Here is a 19,019-nt window from a genome sequence, read left to right on the forward strand (position 1 = left end):
TTTCCTACCCTAGCAGTAAGGTCTCTCAGTACTATTACATTGACATTTCTTTCTAAATCCTCTATGCACTCATTTAAATCTATCCACAAGGCCTCCCTTTCTTCTCCACTCTTCTCACTGCCAGGCCCATATGCACTTACAAAGACCCACATCTCCTTTCCCAGTTTCACCTTCATCCACATTATCCTTGAGGAAACCTCCTTCCACTCCACTACCTGTTTACCTATCTCTTCACTTACTAGAATAGCCACCCCTTCCCTCCCTCGCCCTCTCTTCACTCCTGATAACCTCCCACTTACACTCCCAAACTTACACTCACCCTTCCCTTTCAACTTAGTTTCACTCAAAGCCAACACATCCATCTTTCTTCTCACAACCATACTACCTATCTCTTCCCTTTTACTCTCATCTGTACCACATCCACGCACATTAAAAGACCCAAACCTTAGGGTGCTGGTCTGAAAACTCCCAGACCCTCTTATGCCTTCTCTTTTTTGTTTAGGAATGTTCCCTGTGGGGCTACAAGGAGAAGGATGCCTAGTCCCAATCCCCGTCCCTTTCTTCTCGCCTCTTACGATCCAAGTGGGAATACTTGGTGGCAGTATTCTTTTCCCCCACCACAGAAAAAGAATACTCAGAGAAATGGTACAGGACAGCAACAAGGAGTTGGGGGACAGCATAACGGAGGGACAGTCATAGTATAAAAGTGTCATAATTTCTCTATGAACAGAGATTTCCTCTATCATAGACAAAATGATGTGTGGCTCTGGTCCGTAGGGGCGCCCCATATAGACCCTAAAGTATCAACTGCATGCTACTTTGCCACAATAACAAGCAGCCAATACCCCAGACGGAACATCATGACACTAAATGGAAAAGGTAATTTGAAGGTTCTTTGTATGGAAATGGATAATAGAGCTCTGATATGTCATTTACTGTTAAAATAAACATGTCACAATATGTTTGCGTAACATAGAGAATTTGAGTCATAAAATAACTTAATCAAAGGCCAACAAGTAAATAACAACACCATGCAATATCTGTCAAGAGGTTTATTTACTTGCACATTCTATATGTCATTTTAAGTTAAAACTTTCACCTTTACATAAAATGACTAATATCGTTATAGACTTACCGGGGGAAGGGAGAGGGGAAAGAGAAAGATTGAAATGAAGGAAGTGAGAGATTTAAAGTACACTGGTATACCAGCAAGCTGTGTTTTTAGAGGACAGTGTTTTGGAATTTGTATTTTCTGAACTGTGCAGGTAGGGTGGTTTGGGGTGTAGGTACTCTTGAGTATACCCCTACCGATTCCAATGTGCATTTTTGTGGGAATGAGCTTGTACTGGGTTGTTAATGAACCCAGAGATCCAGGTAACTATGTGTTGGTTTCCTTGGCTATTTGCATGTGTTTATGTGTATGTGTAGATCTATGGGGATGAGATTGTGGAGTCTTAGAAAACTGGAGTGTGGAGGGTGAACTTTAATTTTTCTTTGACGTGTGTGTGAGCTTGCATTTACCGAATTGTATTTTACCTAATTGTAGGATATAGGAAAGTAGCAACACTCATTGGGTCGTTTCCTATTCTCTAATTTTATAACATATCTAAACTCAAATTCACGTATGGTTCCAACTTAATCTAAATCTTTGACTTCCAACTATTATATTTAGATTTGAACACATGTATTAAGCTTGGGTTATATCACCTTCTAAGCTATTCAACATATTTATACATCTATATGTTAAACTGTATTTCTTCACATCCTTTCGACATATGGTCTTTCTTGATTTACTTCCATGACCTCTTAAAGCCTTCCCATCTTTAATCAGATCTCTTCTATCAATGCAATCTGTCCTCTTTAATGACCTGAACACTGTAATCATGTTACCTCTTTCTCTTTGATCTTTCAAAGTTGGCAGACCCAGTACCTTTAGTCCTTCCTCATATAATTTATCTGCCAGGCTGGGGAGCAGTTTAGTTGCTGCCCTTTGTATTCTCTCAATCTTGCTTATGTGATTATATCCTTCACTCTGTGTGGGGACCATATTACTGATGCATATTCCAGTTATTAATGTATCAGGGTTTTGATGAGTTTTTTCATCATTTCTTCATCTATATAATGGAATACCACTTTAAACTCATTCAGCTTTGCTGTATGTGACGGAAAGATAATATGATGTTTGAAGATTTGAGAAATAAAATGTAACCGAAGTATTTTTCATCCAAACAAACTCTCAACTATCAGCAGTTACAACGTTCCTAAAAAAGAAAATAAAGGAAAATATTAAATAAAAATAAAACAATGAAACTAAATGACCACACCCCTCCATTGAAAAGAACCCTACAATTTAAGAGCAAACTAGACACTGCGAGATATAGAGACAGGACACCACAAGCATAGCTCTCCTTACCGTAAGATACAACTAGGTAAATACACATCTGTCCTTCAGGCTACTTCTCAAAGATCAACAGTGGAAGTCAACATGAAAATAAACCAACTAAACTTCATAATTTTCAAACAAATAAGAGCCACCCTCAACAATGCTTCAATAGTATAGTTTTGAACAATAAATAAAGCAAGGCACACACTTTACAAACAATACAAAATTAAGCACCAAGAATAACAAAGGGATGCTTAAAATCAATTAATGGGAAACCTGCACTCTGAACATAACAGGAAAATGATAGGTATGCAGTTCTATGTCATAACCCTGACCACCACTCACCCATCTCATAAACAATAACTAGCAGCTTACTACTTGTACATATAATTTACAACCTTCCACCTGTACCATACAATGCATCCACACAAAAATAAATTCACACTTGGATCACTAAACAACTTCTTTAAGACACATCATACTCCACTGACACCCCACATACATTAGCCCCACAGAAAAATCCATCTCAAGAGAAGTAAGAACCACATTAGCATGCTTGAATTCATGACACCATCCAGCTCTATGAAAGTGCCAACACCAAATAGGCCTGGCCACAGAATCAAACTGTTGTAGATGTCACCATCACAGAAGACACATCACCTCATTCTACAATTCCCCACACTAAGAAGCCCTAGACAACAACACAGTATTACTTCCCTGAGTGAGTGACTTATGGGTCTGCCTGGTGGCTTTTGCCAATTAAACGAGAGCCATGGGTCTCCTGCAAGAGAGACCTGGGGCAACAGATTGATATGATGATCGTTGCCTTAAGTTTCACTGACAGGAAACTTGGAGCCACACATCAGTTGGCAATGGTCCTTGGACCATAAGAACATAAGAACAGAGGAGACTGCAAGCAGCCATAAAGCCTACACTAGGCAGTTCCATGTCCATTAACCCCAATCATCACTATCCATTAACTTATCAAATCTTATTTTAACCAATATATTCAGCACCTGCTGCATAGCTACTAAGTCTATTCCATTCATAAACCACACTGTTGGTGAACCAGTTTTTACCTATTTCCTTCATAAACCTAAATTTATCCAATTTAAACCCATAGATCTCTCTGGGAAGAAACTTTGTACTGATGTCTGTGTTGTATTAGTGTGGAAGTTTCCAAGTTACCAGCTTAATAGTAGTACGAGGCCTGGAGCAGTCACCAGTTGTCTGCTTTCCTTATGTAAAAAGACGGAGGAAATACTCGAAATTAATACAAAGCTCTTTGGCCTAGTCTGGAGATGGTGTGTCATCCCCTCATAGTTGCATCTCCAAATGGAGGTGACTGTGATGAAAGGTATTAAAAATAGACAGAAGGGAGATGATTCTCTTTGACATGAACATCTCTTGCAGGTACCCATCACTGCTCTTCACCACTTCCATCTAAATACCAAGGCTATTTCCCCCAGTAGCCAAGCCAAAAGCCACATATCCACTCCCACCCATTTCACTTCCATCCACCACCCCTCCCTCCCATCTTAGCTCCTCGTGGATGACAGGTCATCCCTGCATCTTGCCCATTGCCCTGGATAAAAAGCAATGCAGCAAGACAAAGTACATCCACAGCAAGGCCACTTCACTTAATCGGTTTAATCACTGCCTTAAGTGAGTTAATCACTTAATCGTACTTGCCACTTCTGTGATATGGTTTAACAGAAGTGGCGAGTATGATTAGGTGAAGTGGCCTTGCTGTGGATATATGGTGTCTTGCTGCAGTGCCTCTGACCCAGAGCAATGGGCAAGATATAGGGGTGACTTGTCATCCACTAGGAGCCAACATGAGAGGGAGGAAAGGGTGGTGAATGGGAGTGAAATGGATAGGAGTGGATATGTGCCTCTTGACTTGGCTACCTCACTTATAAGGGGGAAAAAAAGCCCTTGGTCTATACAATATATATGGTTTTCAATTATTTACATTTTCAGCTATGAAAGCCTACCTAAGACAGTATCAAAACTTTATACAACCTTATATCAAACACTCCTACCCAATGTGTTTCATCTTTGCAACTACATTTCAGAACCATGCATCAATTCATGATCACCGGTAACCATCTGTTAATGTGTCATTTTGCAAGGAAACAAGAATACTTCTAAGGTCCTCTTCTGCCTTCACAATTTTTTCTTGATTTACAACACTACAGAGAGTTTCTATGTCATCTAAAAGCTTCCCACATTTCTTTACGGAACCGTGTTCTGAACAAACTGGGATGGAAGTCAGTGGATGGCCATCAAAATCTGTAATACATATCACTTGTGACTGTGGCAAAAAGTTATCAAACATCTTTACCTCCTGTTCTTCCAGATTATCTAGACTTGCATCTATGCACTCTTCCTTACAAAGCAATCTTACTCCTTCATCTAAATTAAAAAATGGGGAATCCTTGTACCAAACAGGTAGGTCAGACCAACTCCAAATAGTGAAAAAATTCCACACTGCAAATAAATGCCTGCAAGGCAATTGAAAGCGTACAAAATCCGAACAAGTGCAAAATGGTGGGTAACTATGATTCACTTCATACATAATACTAGGTTTATCCAAACTTTTTACAGTGAAATAACCACCTAGTTTTTCATTTGGAATAATATCAATATTTCTGATCCGATGTCCACTTTGGACCTGCTTCAATAAATAGTTCATTAGAGACTTTGGACAATTTTCAATAAACTGAGGGATATCTGGGTACTGGCTTTTCTCTTCATGGGTACGAGTATTTTCTTCAGCATATCTGTAAAAAAAAGAAAAAAAAATACATGGGGGTTACAATTTATCTATAAATCATTATGAATATCTATATATCTGTAGATGACTCACTTTCCACAATATAAGGACTAAAATCCAAATTTAAAGAATATCACACTACATTCTATTTTAGTATAACTTACTTCTCCAAGCAGTGTGGAAGGTACTGTTCAATGATTACAGACACAATATAAGAGAGAGACTTGTCAGCATGGTGGCGTAGATAATCATGCCTGAAGACCTTTCTTTGCTTTGACAATCCATTATTTGCCTTTAGATGAACAAAGAAATCTTGATCTTGAAAGACCCGAGCCCATTTCTGAAAGTGAAAATGAGTAAACTAGAACAGAAATTTAAATTCTCAAACCTACATTTAAATAGCTGAAACATGTACAACCGTACAAAAGAAGCATTACAACAAGCAAGAATCTCAGTAGCATGCCCACATGCAGGTCACCAACCTGCACTAACAGAGTACCGAAACATAATCAATCTGACAACAGACACCAACTGCTCTAACTGCAATCACCAACCACCACACAGAAGACATAGAGCACCTCCTATAACTATTCTAAATAAACTCTTTCCAGACAACACAAAATCTCTTCACTGAGTGACTTATGGGCTGAACTGGCAGACATGGCTGGTTTCCTAAGAATGTGGATCTCAAGAAAGCAGCAGTAACAGATTGATCACCGTATTTACTGGCACATAAGGAGCACTTTTTTCTTTCTAAATGTATCAAAAGTTTTGTAACATTACACCATATCATCATCATCATCAAAAAATTGCTCCATGTTTAATACAGTTGTATTATGGATGGGAGGTCAAGTGCCATAGGCTAGGGACCCAGATGAGCATACTGGGTAAGTTTGCAAAGCACAAAACTTATTGCCCATAATAAAATACTTTTAAAAACAAGCCAAATTATTACAGTATTGTGTTACTAATAAAATACTGAATCTATCTATATACCATGGGCTTTTTTCCACCTAGAAGGGAGGTAGCCAAATCAAAAGGCACACACCCACTCCCATCCACCACCCTTTCCTCCCTCTCATCTTAGCTCCACATGGATGACAAGTCATCCCTGTATCCTGCCCATTGCCTTGGGTCAGAATCAATGCAGCAAGCCACAGTACAGCCACAGCAAGGCTGCTTCATTTAACCAGTGACTCCCCACTCCCTCAATACCCTCATGCAGAAAAAGAGAAGATGGGAGGAAATTCCTTTGTGCTGCTTCAAAATATCATTCACACATGACCTCTCCCTACTCCCACCTATCCCCTACTCCTCCCTTCCTTGCATCACAGTATTATTTATACACAGCCATTCTCCACTCACCCCTATCCCCTGCCCTCTCCCTTCTTTGTTCAATGTCCCTTTCACCCCATCTATCCATCTCATACTCAGTCATACCTTCAAGTTCACTCCATCCACTTCCACATTCCACACTTCTTTTACCAATATTTCTTCACTCATTCTTTCCATATGTCCAAACCATCCCAATACTCTTTCATCAATCCTATCTTCCACCACCTTTTCCACTACTGTTCTCCTCATTGTTTCTCACTCTATCTGACCATTAAACCCTACCATACTTCTCAAACATTTCATCTCAAACACATTTAAATTTTTCCCTTTCTGCCTCTCTAATATCACGTCTCCACCCCATACAGTACCATCAGCACAATCACCCCTTCATAAAATCTCTTTGCATCCATTCCCAGATGCCTATTTCTCATGACACTTTTTAACCCCCCCAAGGCATTTGCTAACTTCTCTCATTCTACAAATTACCTCCACCTCCACTCCTCCCTTTCCTGCCACATGTGACCCCAAATACTTAAAGCTATTGTTATGTACATATGCATGCAGGCATGCTAGTATGTTCAGTGCATAAATAATACAGTTGGAATTGGATGGTAGTGGAACCTGACTCTGGTGGTCAGGAATGTCAGAAAGGCCAGCAATGACTGACTACTGCAGGTCAGGCTGGGTCATGGCTAGGGGTAATTGGTCATTTAAAAGTGGGACTGGCAGGTATTAGTCCTAACCCTCTTCTCAAGAGATACCCTAGTGTCTCGCCATCCCCTCAATGCTCCCTTCCCAGGGCCAGTAAGTACCTTCTCAGACCCCCTAGCTAGACCTCTGTTCTTGTAATGAAGTGTATATTTCATTGTAAAGTTGTTGTAAGTTCAGTTGTTTGTAAATAGAGTAATATGTTTCACTGCATTATTCCTTTCATTCCTGCCCACTTCTGATGCATTCTTACTCTGTTCTGAAACAATCCTAATGAAGATGTTTTTATAACACTATCCACTTCCTCCAGCCTCTCTCCTTTAAGGCTTACTTCCTACAAACAACTTGAAAACAAGTCAAATTATCACAGTCTATTACCACAAGCTTACAAAAAATTGCTTACAACACGTTGGCAGTTATGAGGGAATCTCACATTATCTCACTTATCTCCTGCAGCATACATAACCCACATCTGATATATGTCTTACATTATTTAACAACTGAGTTACCTTGAAGAAACATTTGTTCATTATCTAGATTAAAAATGCTCTTAGAAATTTGTAGGGAATGTTAAACACTCACCTGCCTGTCAACTATTTGCAACAAGGAAATAATAAAATCATAGTGCTGCGATGGTGCGCCACCATCATATGTGCTGCCCTGGTGGCTTGTCACTGTATACAGTCACAATATTGTACTTTATGCACAGAATCATACATTTTCCCTACAAAGCTACTTTAAAATATCTTTCAATAAATGATGAAACATGCTATTTTTTCTTTTTTCCACAAAATATCCTTGTAAAATAGGTGTGTGCCTGATAAACCAGCAAATACAGATTGATTTAGCAGAGGGCTTAAGTGTGTGCAGGCAGCAGATCTAGTTTGTTATACATTGCTTTGTGTTTGAGTACTGCACTATGAGTGAACCCAAGAGTGGCAGTTGTTGCAGTGGTAAGACATGTGTACATATGTGATGGATCTTTGCATTTGGAGCATATGACAGGCCTGTTTTTTTTTATACTATTGGGTTGCAGAAGGAGGAGGGCAGGTTCTGGTGAGCTGCTCTCTTTGAGAGAGAGAAAGGAGAGAGAGGAGAGAGAAAAGAGAAAAGAGAGAAAAGAAAGAAAAAAGAAATATATATATATATATATATATATATATATATGTTTGTATGTAAAATATAGGAAGGAAGAATGTTGGGTGTTCTGAAACAGGGAACAAACACTGGACCTGTTCCAGACCCCAGGTACTGGCCCCTTGAGGTTCCACCACCAGATGGAGGTGTTGGTGAGCTGCTTTGTACAGTGGACTGATGCATTATAATTACTCCTCACTATGAGTATCGCACCTCTAGAGGTCCATCCTTCTTCCATTACCTCAGTGGTGAAGGCACAACTCCTGAACACATTGAGTTGTGATAGATAAAAGTTATCTATATTAAAGAGTGGGGTACATCTTAAACTACTTATCTACAGTACTGCCACTCTACCTCAATAGAACTGAGCCAGACATCCTGGAACCACTGCTGTAGTAGCTCATTGTATTTCCAATCATCTGTGCATTTCAACTCTTCCAGAGCATGTTCCAGATCAGTTTCTGTTGTTGCCTGTGCTACTGAGCGCATGTGCTGCAGTACTTGAAAGCATTTGGAAATACCATTACTGGGTTTAGAAATCCATTGTTCCCAAGCCTGCTCACGATGTAATTCTGATATGAAGATTTTTGTATCTGAAACCATAAAAATGAATTACTAGCACATAGCTACTTTCAATAATTCATTATATATCCAATTATAATACCAAACCTGGCTTCTAGAAAACTTCTAGTCAGAATGGAATAAAGTTACTTCTTTTGCTATCTTCCAAACTAGGAGAAACAAGTTTTCCAATCGAGTTTACAAATATTTATTGTTAGAAGGAAAAAGTCCTGCAGGACACTTGCACTCACAAACCAAAATTACCCCATAAAATATCACATGAAATTAATATATACACAGTTCAATGCTGGAGCTATAACCCTGTCTCACCTATCTCATTATCACAAGCCGAAGCAGAAGATGGGAAGAGAGAGAAAAAAAAAAAAATCAATCAATCCATTGCCCCTGGTCTCTCTTGCAGAAGGCCTGTGGCTAACAAGTAACCAGCAACAGCCTCTTGGCAGGACCACAAGTCACTTGTGTTGCTGCCTAGGGATTGTTAGTGTGGGGTGTTAATCTGAGGTGTTCTATGCCCTCCAAGTGATGGTTGCATTCTGTGTTGGTACTGCTTTAATGCTGGATGGTGCCCTGAGCATAGGCATGCCAATGTGCTTCTCATCAGGTGTGCAAGAGTTTTTTCTATGAGGCTTATGTCTGGGGGTGGTTGGAATATTAAGTTTGGTGGTCTGTCTTAAAGGGCTTGTTTAGTGAACTAAGTATGTGCTTTTGTGTGGATGTTTCATGATAACATTCTTTAAAGCCCCATTCTCTGCCTCACCTTCACATTTCTCATTCTATCCATCTTTGTAACACCTATCATACTTCTTGATCACTTCATCTTAAACATGTTTATGCTCTTCCATTCTGCCTCCCCTAAATTCCATGTCCATCCATCCAACCCATCACATAACACAAGCACAACAAACTGAATGAAGAAGAAGAAGAAAAAGAAAAAAAACATACAGGTTACTACTCAAATATCTATCTACATAACAAGGAAGGTACAACTTAACCATCTACATCCTGCAACAAACACATATTCAGACCACAAAACAAGCACCCTAAGACAACTGATCACCAAACTACAGCACTTAACTCCCCCAGATATCAGTTTGACAATCCCTACCATGACAAGGAAGAACCACATTGCCACAACTGTAGCTTCAAAACAATAAAAACACAGAACATGCCTGGCCAGAGAATCAAATAGACCCAGATGTGATCATTATACAGAAGACATGGCATAACCTTATCTGACATTGCCCTACTCGAATCTTTCCCTGACAACAACAATATTTCTCTTCTTTGAGTGACTTGTGGGTCAATCCAGTGGCCCCTGCCACTTACCTGGCTACCTGGGACCCAAGAGTTTCTGCAAGAGAAACCTGGGGCAATGTATTACCTATCAAATCACCACTTAAAAAAAAAAGCTAATAATTTTCAAACTTTACTATTGCTCCATTTTGTTAACCTCCTTAAATGTACTTTACACCTCTCTCACTGCCAATGAAATACCAAAAATGCTTCTATGATAACATAAGAATATTGAAGAATAAGCAAATTATATACTTTAATGTTACTCCTTGCCATGTTCATGGCATTATATGAAAGCAATATCAACAACTTAAAACTCTTACCTGGAAACACCTCACTTAAGGCAGCCTCCTCAGATGCATTCTTGTCTACTATAAAGTATTTTGGATTCCAAGATAACTCCATCCAGTCTCTGATAACTTCAAGAGCACTTATTATGCTATTCTTGTTCTCCTCTTGCACAATAAATGAACCCACAATCTGATAGTCTACATTTGTCTTAACTATCACAAAGTAAATGGGAAGGGTATACTTTATTGTTCTGTGTACTGCATCAAGGAAGCACATGTGATTACCATACCTCATGAGTAGACACTTCTGCCAATCTGTTTGATGAACAAAGAGAAGACTCTGACTATCAACTGGGACAAGACTTTCGTGGTCATCAACCTGTGATTGAGCAACACATGGCAAGAAATGAATTTTGCCTGTGTTATACCATTCGTGTCTCCAGTTTTCAACTAACTGAGCTAAATTTGCTTGGTCCATTTTATGGAACTTAGTGCTCTGTTTGGCAAAATATATGTGATTCTGAATATCTTTTCTTCTAGGAAAAAAGCGTCTATTATTTGAGGCAGGGAGATTATGTTGCTGAAATAACTCATCATGAACGAAAGAGACTAAGTGGTGCTTAACTTCATCAACATTGCAAATGCCTTCATTTACAAGTGCATAAATTTGGTCAACAACCCTTTTGTCTACTGACTGGAGAACACCAGCTTCCTGAAATACAATAAAAAAAATTATGCAACCTAGAGCCATTTAACAATCCACTTCATTTTAGTAAAACTTGTCAAGATACAATGTCAACTCAGTTTTATCAAAATGAAAGGAAAAACTAAAACTAAAACAAGAACATATATTCAGTTACAACTCACTATTCCAGTCACATGATTTTTGTGATCCTCTTCCAAGGGTAAGTCAACATACATTCGAAAATCCCCACCTTGAACTCTATCTTTGGCAATATCTTTCCTCAGCTGAGCAGATATACTTTTTCTCCTCCTCACACTGTCTACATGCATCTGTAAAGTCGACATACTTAATAATTTTTTAGGTACAGATTGTGGTACTTGTCCTGGGTAACCAAAGGTCCTTCCAGGGATCTGAACCACCTGCATGGATGCCAAGGGCTTCTTGTGGTGGTCTGGCCCCCTATTCCTTCATACTGAGGGTTGGGGGATGGTCCCATGACATAGACACTGCCACACCAAGATCCTGGATCCATTGCAAGTTACACTTGTCTGACATACCCCAAAATCATCACCTTGAGCCATCAAAAGACTCAGTTCAATACAATTTGTACAAAAACTGGGCCCACCTCACTTGCACCACACATACTGACATAAAACAATACACAAACACCTGGACCTGTTCCTCATGCCCACCCATAACCTCCCACTCACCTTCCCATCCCCCAGCCTGCATCTTCACCCACACCCCTACCATTACCCTCCCCTTTCCCCCAATCCACTCTTCCTCCTCCTCCTCCAAATTTCACACCACAAATTCAAGGCCTCATCAGACAATGTGACACACTCAAACACACAACCCTTCACCTATTCTTAAAATATAACACACCAAATACAAGCACCAAGGAAATCAACAATAAAATACATGAACAAAAACCACTAAATTGGCAAACCTTTGTCAACACACTTAATCACAATACAAATATCAAAATAACAAGACCTCAGCAGCATTACACTATCCGACAGTAACACAACTCAATAACCACAAGTCAACTAACCCTCAAACAGACAACAATCACACTCTCATAAATCATTGCTTAAACAAGCCATCTCATCCCTAACCCTGACAATTGACACATCATTCAAAGTAAGAAAGACTTCCCCACAGACTCAGACTACACACCTTTCATAGACAGTCAAGGCATATGATTTATAACCTCATGCTTTCATCTGCTTGTGGCCCTGACAACATAAGTAACATCCACCTAAACACCTCATACCATACAGCATACAACTTGCCAACATTACAAACAGAATTACACCCAACATCTGGAAGCATAATAAAATCATCATAATCCCCAAACCTAACAAAATCCTAACAGTCCCAGCATCACACCACCCAATCACACTTCTTTGCACCCATTCCAAAGCCAGATTACCTTCCCAGACTCCATCACTAACTCCTTTAATCCCCTCTCTGATGCTGCCTAAAGTGCAGTGTTGTCAGCAAACAAAAACAGACTCACCTTCCACTTTTCTCCATTTTCTTTATCCATCTCCAATCCCCAGCCCATTATCCTCACATTTACCTCCCACACCACCCCACCCATGAATATGTGTAATAATAATAATAATAAATAAAATTAAAATACATTATATTCCAAATCCAGGTGCCAAATTTTGTTTTTACATCATCTGATTTCCTTCACTTATTTTACTTTCCATTTAAGTGACAAGATCCTCAAGTTTTTCTCTAGTCCCCGGTATATTCACCAGGTATTTCCTGGTCACTTGTTCTCACTGTTACAGCTCTGGAGAGAAGAACTATGCCCAAGCATCACAGCAACTGTTTTTATGTTTTTATGTCACCAGCTGTAGTAGGAGGAGGGGAGCAGTTGCCTGTTGCCAGCTCTTCTAAAGTGAAAAGGTGGAGGAAATACAGTCAACGTTGACAGAAGGTCATCATGGACCTGATCTCAAGACAAGGTATCAGCTCTGCACTTAGGAATGGATGCATGCTGACAGCTGATGTTGGGTGGCAGAGTGATGATTACAATACCTATCTCACAAGACCACCAGTTGCAGATACCCATTGTTGGTCTCAGTTCATGTATATGAACAGACTATATTAGATGAAACTGGAACATCTACATATTTTTTCTTCTATCTATCTATAGTATATACCTAGGGCTTCTCGCTTATAAGGAAGGTAGCCAGTCAAGGCATGCAATTTTTTTTACAAACTATAAAACTTTATAGATTCTACAGGAATAAAAAAATAAAAAATAAAAACTACATCCAATTTATCAAATAAAACTAAAAAAAAAATCATAAAACAATCATTAAATACCTTATAACAAGGAAATTTAACAATTTCCCGCACTATAATCTTTGCTGGACAATCAACCTTTTTGCTGTTTCGTAGCATAAGTCTTCTTTTCTTTGCTTTTGGTTCATCTTCGCTAACAGGCTGTAAAAAGATATGAAAATAAGACATCTGTTTCACAATAAAAATACTTTACACCCCAATAGAAACAATGTAATATACCACCCATCTTATTTGCATTGTTTTACATCAATCTTACCATTCTTGTCTTCATAATCCTATCCTTAGCTTTCTGATGTCTTTCTCTGCCATGCTGGCAATCAAGGAATGATATGCGAAGAACAATATATGGGATGTGGTCAAATGGTATTGGTTTTCCACAGTATCGTTTAGTATCTTCCCAATATATCTTCTTTGTCTGCAAGGTTTCCAACTGTTTCCAGTCTGAAATGTAAGACCAAGAAATAGTCACATGTGTTACTTATTCATCCTCATAAATGCCTACAAAAATGTAGTTAGGATTACTTAAACTGTAGTGTCAATGCAACAATCAGAGTAGACTAAAAACAACACAAAGGTGGACTTCCATCATTTACACACAAAAGAATACCATTTCCCAACATAGCAAAAGTCTCTCATGCAGAGATACAACAGTAGAAGTAATTACCTCACTAGGAGGTCTGGGATGATGGAACCCCCTGACTAGGTGACTAGGTAATATGCACACCATGGGGTGGAGGACAGCTTCCCCCATCCAAAAATAAATAAATAAATAAATAAATAAAAAAATAAAAAAAAATAACACACACACCACATTTGCTTTGGTTCTATCAGGTCAGGTTATATTAGGTTAGATTTGGTCTGGTCAGGTTTGGTTTAACTGTATTATGTCTCGTTAAATTTGGGCAGAAATACATATCTATATGGTTTTATTATTTGTTTCTATTGAAAATCAATTGTTTTGAGCATTTCCCACACCCAAAATCCCAGTTTCCCAACATGGTCTCCCAGACTCTTAGGATAGGACGGGGGTGAATAAAAAAAAAAACATGTGTCTTCTGATAAAAACAAACATAAAATTTCATATTAGCAAGAAAACTATCATAAAAATATGATTTCATTACAATATCCCAATTCTCACATACAGACACATTTGAATTTTTACAATTTTCTTATCAGCACCCTCTCAAAGAAGATCAGAGACCCCACAGGATGCTCAGTCACTAAGTTCAAATCAGAACTGGACATGCCTTGGTGAATCACCAGTAACCTGGATACAGAGCAAACTGTAGTGCAGCTTCTAACACAATACTAGAACACGCTGAGCTGTGGTACTCCCCCAGGTAGGCGTAGCTCCTCCTTGGGGATCGGTGCCATCTGCGTAGAGCTGATGGCCAGGGGTGGTTGCTGCTGATTGGCCCCCAACTCTTGGGGTTGGGGGGTGGTCCCACGACGTAGACGTTGCACGCAAACAACACAACATACACTCTATAAAGAATTTGTGGGAAAACCCAGTTTCGGCTGTGGCCTTCCTTGGGGAGACGGGACTGCTCGGACAGACAGTCTAGGGAACGACAACAACAACAACAACACGCTGAGCTACAGGCAGACTCTCAAGACAGCAGCAGTGGTGGACCACCAACAGCTATGAATAAGACCCTCTACATTCAACTACATAAACTAAGTGTAATATTCTACAGAATGTGACCTACTTGCCCTCTTTCTAGCACCTTGACTATGGCTTTCAAATCATCATTTGTATTTTGCCATAACCATCTCTAGTTTATAGTTTTACTTTATTTAAAAGGTAACCACCAATCCCAGGTACAACTTTGCACTTTCTCTTTTGTAATGTTAAAATCCTTTTAGCCATGAACATGTTACCATGCTTTGTTTAGTATATTCAGTTCAAGTTGTAAGACACTAAGAGGCTGCTTGCCTATTATGTGCTGAAGAGTTGGCTATATCTGTTATCATATACTGATGAAATAAAGAATCAGGATTACAGAAATAAAATTATATTTTTTCTTTTGGGAAAACTTGACTGAGATCAGCCAAAATATAGGAAATATAAAAAAAAATCTAATCAACAATCAATAAACACAGACACATAGTTGGACTTGTGATGGAGTTACCCTTCTATCCATGATTTAGTGTTATCACTTGAATCTCCATCTTGTTCTGGGTCTGTCCTTACCCAAACAACAGTATCCATGTCCGCCATCATGGCTATGTTGTCAACCATGCATGCACAAAAATCTACTCAGGCAGAATGAATCAAATACCACCTGTGGTGATTGGCAGTGAATCAGACAAAATTTACCAGTGACCACTGGCAATATGACAAGCATCTTCACCAGCATGGTGATTTGGCACCAATTTCAAATTGCCAATGGTGACATGGTAAACTGATTTTGCAAACCCTGACATCTTATCTCAAAAGTACCATTTGAGGGTCTTATTGACAAAAATACTCATTGTCTACTAATCTGCATTCTAAAACACAGCATACATTGCCATCTCTTGGTATTTGCTCTGATGACATCAAGGGTTCTGTACCAACCCAAGCATCCTGTAGCAAAAGAGACAATATTAAGCATAACAGTTTTTCATCCTCTTTTGAGAGTAGTTTTGACTCCCTAAATACCTCTCACAACAGGCGTATGGATAGACAGTATAGTTATGGGCTATCAATTTAAGCCAAAATATCTCTGAAGGAACTTTCATATTGGTGTATCAGTGGTGCTTACCTATGTACATGTTGATCCTGCAAAAGCAAGGGTAGTATGTGACTCATTCAACATTTTTGCAGTGAGCTCCTACACAAAATACTATATGTTCACACTATACCTCCTAGATACCACAAAAGCTTTGTAAGCAGAGTACTGACAGAAGTACTAAGGGCGTATTCCAGATCCTATGGTCGTCGCATTGTTTGGTAGTGTATTTGCTTTTAGTGGGACTTGACAGATTACATGGCATCTTGATCCTAAGTGTATGTTACACATACACATTTGTGGCAATTTAATCTGCATCCTGGACTAGCCCCCAGCCAACTTTGTCCGATTTCATCTTGACCGATTCAGCTAACGTGGACGTCCGCTGTACTCAGGCAGCTCCTCCTCTCTGAGTCATAGGTCAGTGATTGGAGGGAGTTGTTTTTGGAGCTGGTGTATCCCGGTGTAGGCGGTTGGTCCATAATTGTGGCCAGCCATTTATCCAGTTTGTTTTTTAAACTCTCTGGTGAAGTGCCTGTCTGGTTTCGCAATTTCTGTGGGACAGAGTTGAAGAGGCGCGCCCCAATATAGGTGAAGCTATGATGTACTATGTTCTTCACCCTTTGTGATGTCCCCTCAGTTCTCCTCACATAGCACAGGCGACCTCTTCTTGGGTGGTAGTTCACCTTCAGGCCCACATTTGGTACCAGATACTCCAGAATCTTCCAGACGTATATTATTATATATCTTTCGCGTCTTCGCTGGAGAGAGTAGAGTCCCAGCTGTTGCAGTCTTTCCCAGTAGTTGTACTGTTGCAATCCCTCAATCTTATTTGTGAAAGTACGCTGGACAGCTTCAAGTTTGATTATGTCTCCTGTCTTGAAGGGAGACCAGAGTTGGCAACAGTACTCAAGTTTTGGGAGTACTAATGCTTTCCAGAGCGTCAGCATACATGTTTTGTTTCTAGTGTGGAATGTCCGGAGTATCCAGCCTGAGAGTTTCCTGGCGGTGTCAGAGATCTCATTAATGTGGCGAGAGAAGGTCATGTCGCTGCTCATATGTACCCCAAGGTCTTTGATGTGGGCTTTCCCTGCTATGATTTGGGAGTCGACTTTGTAGTTTGATGTGCTTTTCAATTCATGTACTGAGCCATATTGTAGCAGCTCAAACTTGTCTCCGTTCAGTGTCATGTTGTTGTTTTTTTTATGTAAAAAAAAAATCTTTTATAAGAAAAAAAAGTGTAACTCCTAGGATGTGTAGTAGGATAATACTATCAAATAGCATGAGGTTAAAACTTAATAATTGTTCATCATTGTAAACCTCTTAATTTTAGATCAAAACAATACTGTTGGTCAAAACGAAAAGGATACAGAAATGCACTAGTCTAACCAGCAAGCTATGACTTATCCCAGAACCTGTAAACTGTACTTCTAATAACATAGAGCAAATAATTATATAAGATTTTCAGGCATCAGACACACATCTTAAACTTAATTCAAAGTTTGCTTTATGATTATTTACCTTGCGAACCTTAGCTTATGTACTTTCCAGTTACTAACCTGCATCTCCATAACCTTTTTCTTTCTTAGTCCAAGAAAACTTTGATGTTGTATTGATTTCAAAATCCCGAATTACTTCACTCACTTGAGCTTCGGAACTTACATAGCCAAGCAAACTTGTCACAGATTCGTCAAATAAGCTAGACCCAGTTCTACTTTTCGCCATAGTTTAGCGGTACACTAATGTTTACTATCAGACTTTGACCGTGTATGATAAATACAGCACTCGATCACGGACACAGAGCTTTTCTACATATATAAAGCATAAAGCATTTAGGACTACATAATTTAGGTGACAGGGAATACGCACTAACTGATGCATTTCTATGCACTGCACTAATCTGACGACTGTCTACAGGCAGAAATTATTTGTGGCGAAGTGTTCTTGCTGACCTCAGCGTACTGTTTTATCTTTACCTAGATAACATCAAGATCTATATATACCAGATCTTGGATAACATTACGGTGAATTATACAACACGATAAACAACACCCGATGCATTTATATGCAGTGCATATAAACATGATAAATGTCAACAGAAAGAAATAATTTGTCTAATTTGCAACGAGCTGTTCTGGTTGATTTCAGCGTACTGTTTTATTTTCACTTTCATAAGTTTTTTTTTGAGAATCCTAGACCCTCTTATGCCTATACTTTTTTTTTTTATAGGAATGTCCCTTTTGGGTCTACAGGTAGCAGGATTCCTAGTCCTATCCCCGTCCCGTTTTTGGTCGCCTCGTACGACTCATGTGGGAAAACTTGGTGGTAGCATTCTTTTCCTCCACCACAGGGTTGGGCGAAAAAAGGAAATGAATATTCAGAGAAATGGTACAGGACAGTAACAAGGGGTGGGGGGATAGCATAACGGAGGGACAGTTGCAGCATAATAAAAGTGTCATAATTTCTCTATGAACAGAGATTTCCTCGATCCCAGACAAAATGATGTGTGGTTCTGGTCCGCAGGGGCGCCCTATATAGACCCTAAAGTATCAGCTGCATGCTACTTTGCTACAATAACACCCCCAGAGAAGGGATTGAGGAAGTTAGTGACAGAGTTTGGGAAGGTGTACGAAAGAAGGAAGTTGAAGATAAATGTAGGTAAACGTAAGGTGATGAGATGTACAAGGGAAAAAAGTGGCAGCAGACTGGAAGTGAGTACAAAGGGAGAGAGACTGGAGGAAGTGGATAGCTTTAGATACTTGGGTGCGAATGTAGCAGGAAAGGGAAT

General features: G+C 39.4%; 1 protein-coding gene across 2 annotated transcripts; it reads right to left on the reverse strand.

Moving 5' to 3' along the window:
• Positions 1-970: 970 nt before the first annotated feature.
• Positions 971-18,201, reverse strand: LOC143017738 (uncharacterized). Of its 2 annotated transcripts, none has more exons than XM_076172546.1 (8): positions 18,101-18,201; positions 13,774-13,958; positions 13,539-13,658; positions 11,375-11,521; positions 10,541-11,219; positions 8,697-8,935; positions 5,327-5,502; positions 971-5,169 (listed from the first exon to the last, which is right to left on the reverse strand). In XM_076172546.1, exons 2-8 carry the CDS (start codon positions 13,786-13,788, stop codon positions 4,482-4,484), a joined length of 2,064 nt encoding a protein of 687 aa, XP_076028661.1. In that variant the 5' UTR covers positions 13,789-13,958; positions 18,101-18,201; the 3' UTR covers positions 971-4,481. The 2 variants fall into 2 exon arrangements, with proteins under 2 accessions (XP_076028661.1, XP_076028660.1); XM_076172545.1 differs by lacking the exon at positions 18,101-18,201 and adding an exon at positions 17,791-18,094.
• Positions 18,202-19,019: the final 818 nt, after the last annotated feature.

Source organism: Oratosquilla oratoria, chromosome 33, assembly GCF_046742065.1.
Source record: "Oratosquilla oratoria isolate Oo_2021 chromosome 33, ASM4674206v1, whole genome shotgun sequence".
Lineage (NCBI taxonomy): Eukaryota > Metazoa > Arthropoda > Malacostraca > Stomatopoda > Squillidae > Oratosquilla > Oratosquilla oratoria.

What these genes read in the sequence shown, in the direction of transcription:
- LOC143017738 (XM_076172545.1), bottom strand. Translation starts at nt 17,956, where the DNA reads ATGGCGAAAAGTAGAACTGGGTCTAGCTTATTTGACGAATCTGTGACA. An exon ending in CTTAAGTGAGGTGTTTCCAG is followed by an intron (nt 8,936 to 10,540) that starts GTAAGAGTTTTA and finishes TTATGGTTTCAG; the next exon opens with ATACAAAAATCTTCATATCA. An exon ending in TCTGGCTCAGTTCTATTGAG is followed by an intron (nt 5,503 to 8,696) that starts GTAGAGTGGCAG and finishes TTTCACTTTCAG; the next exon opens with AAATGGGCTCGGGTCTTTCA.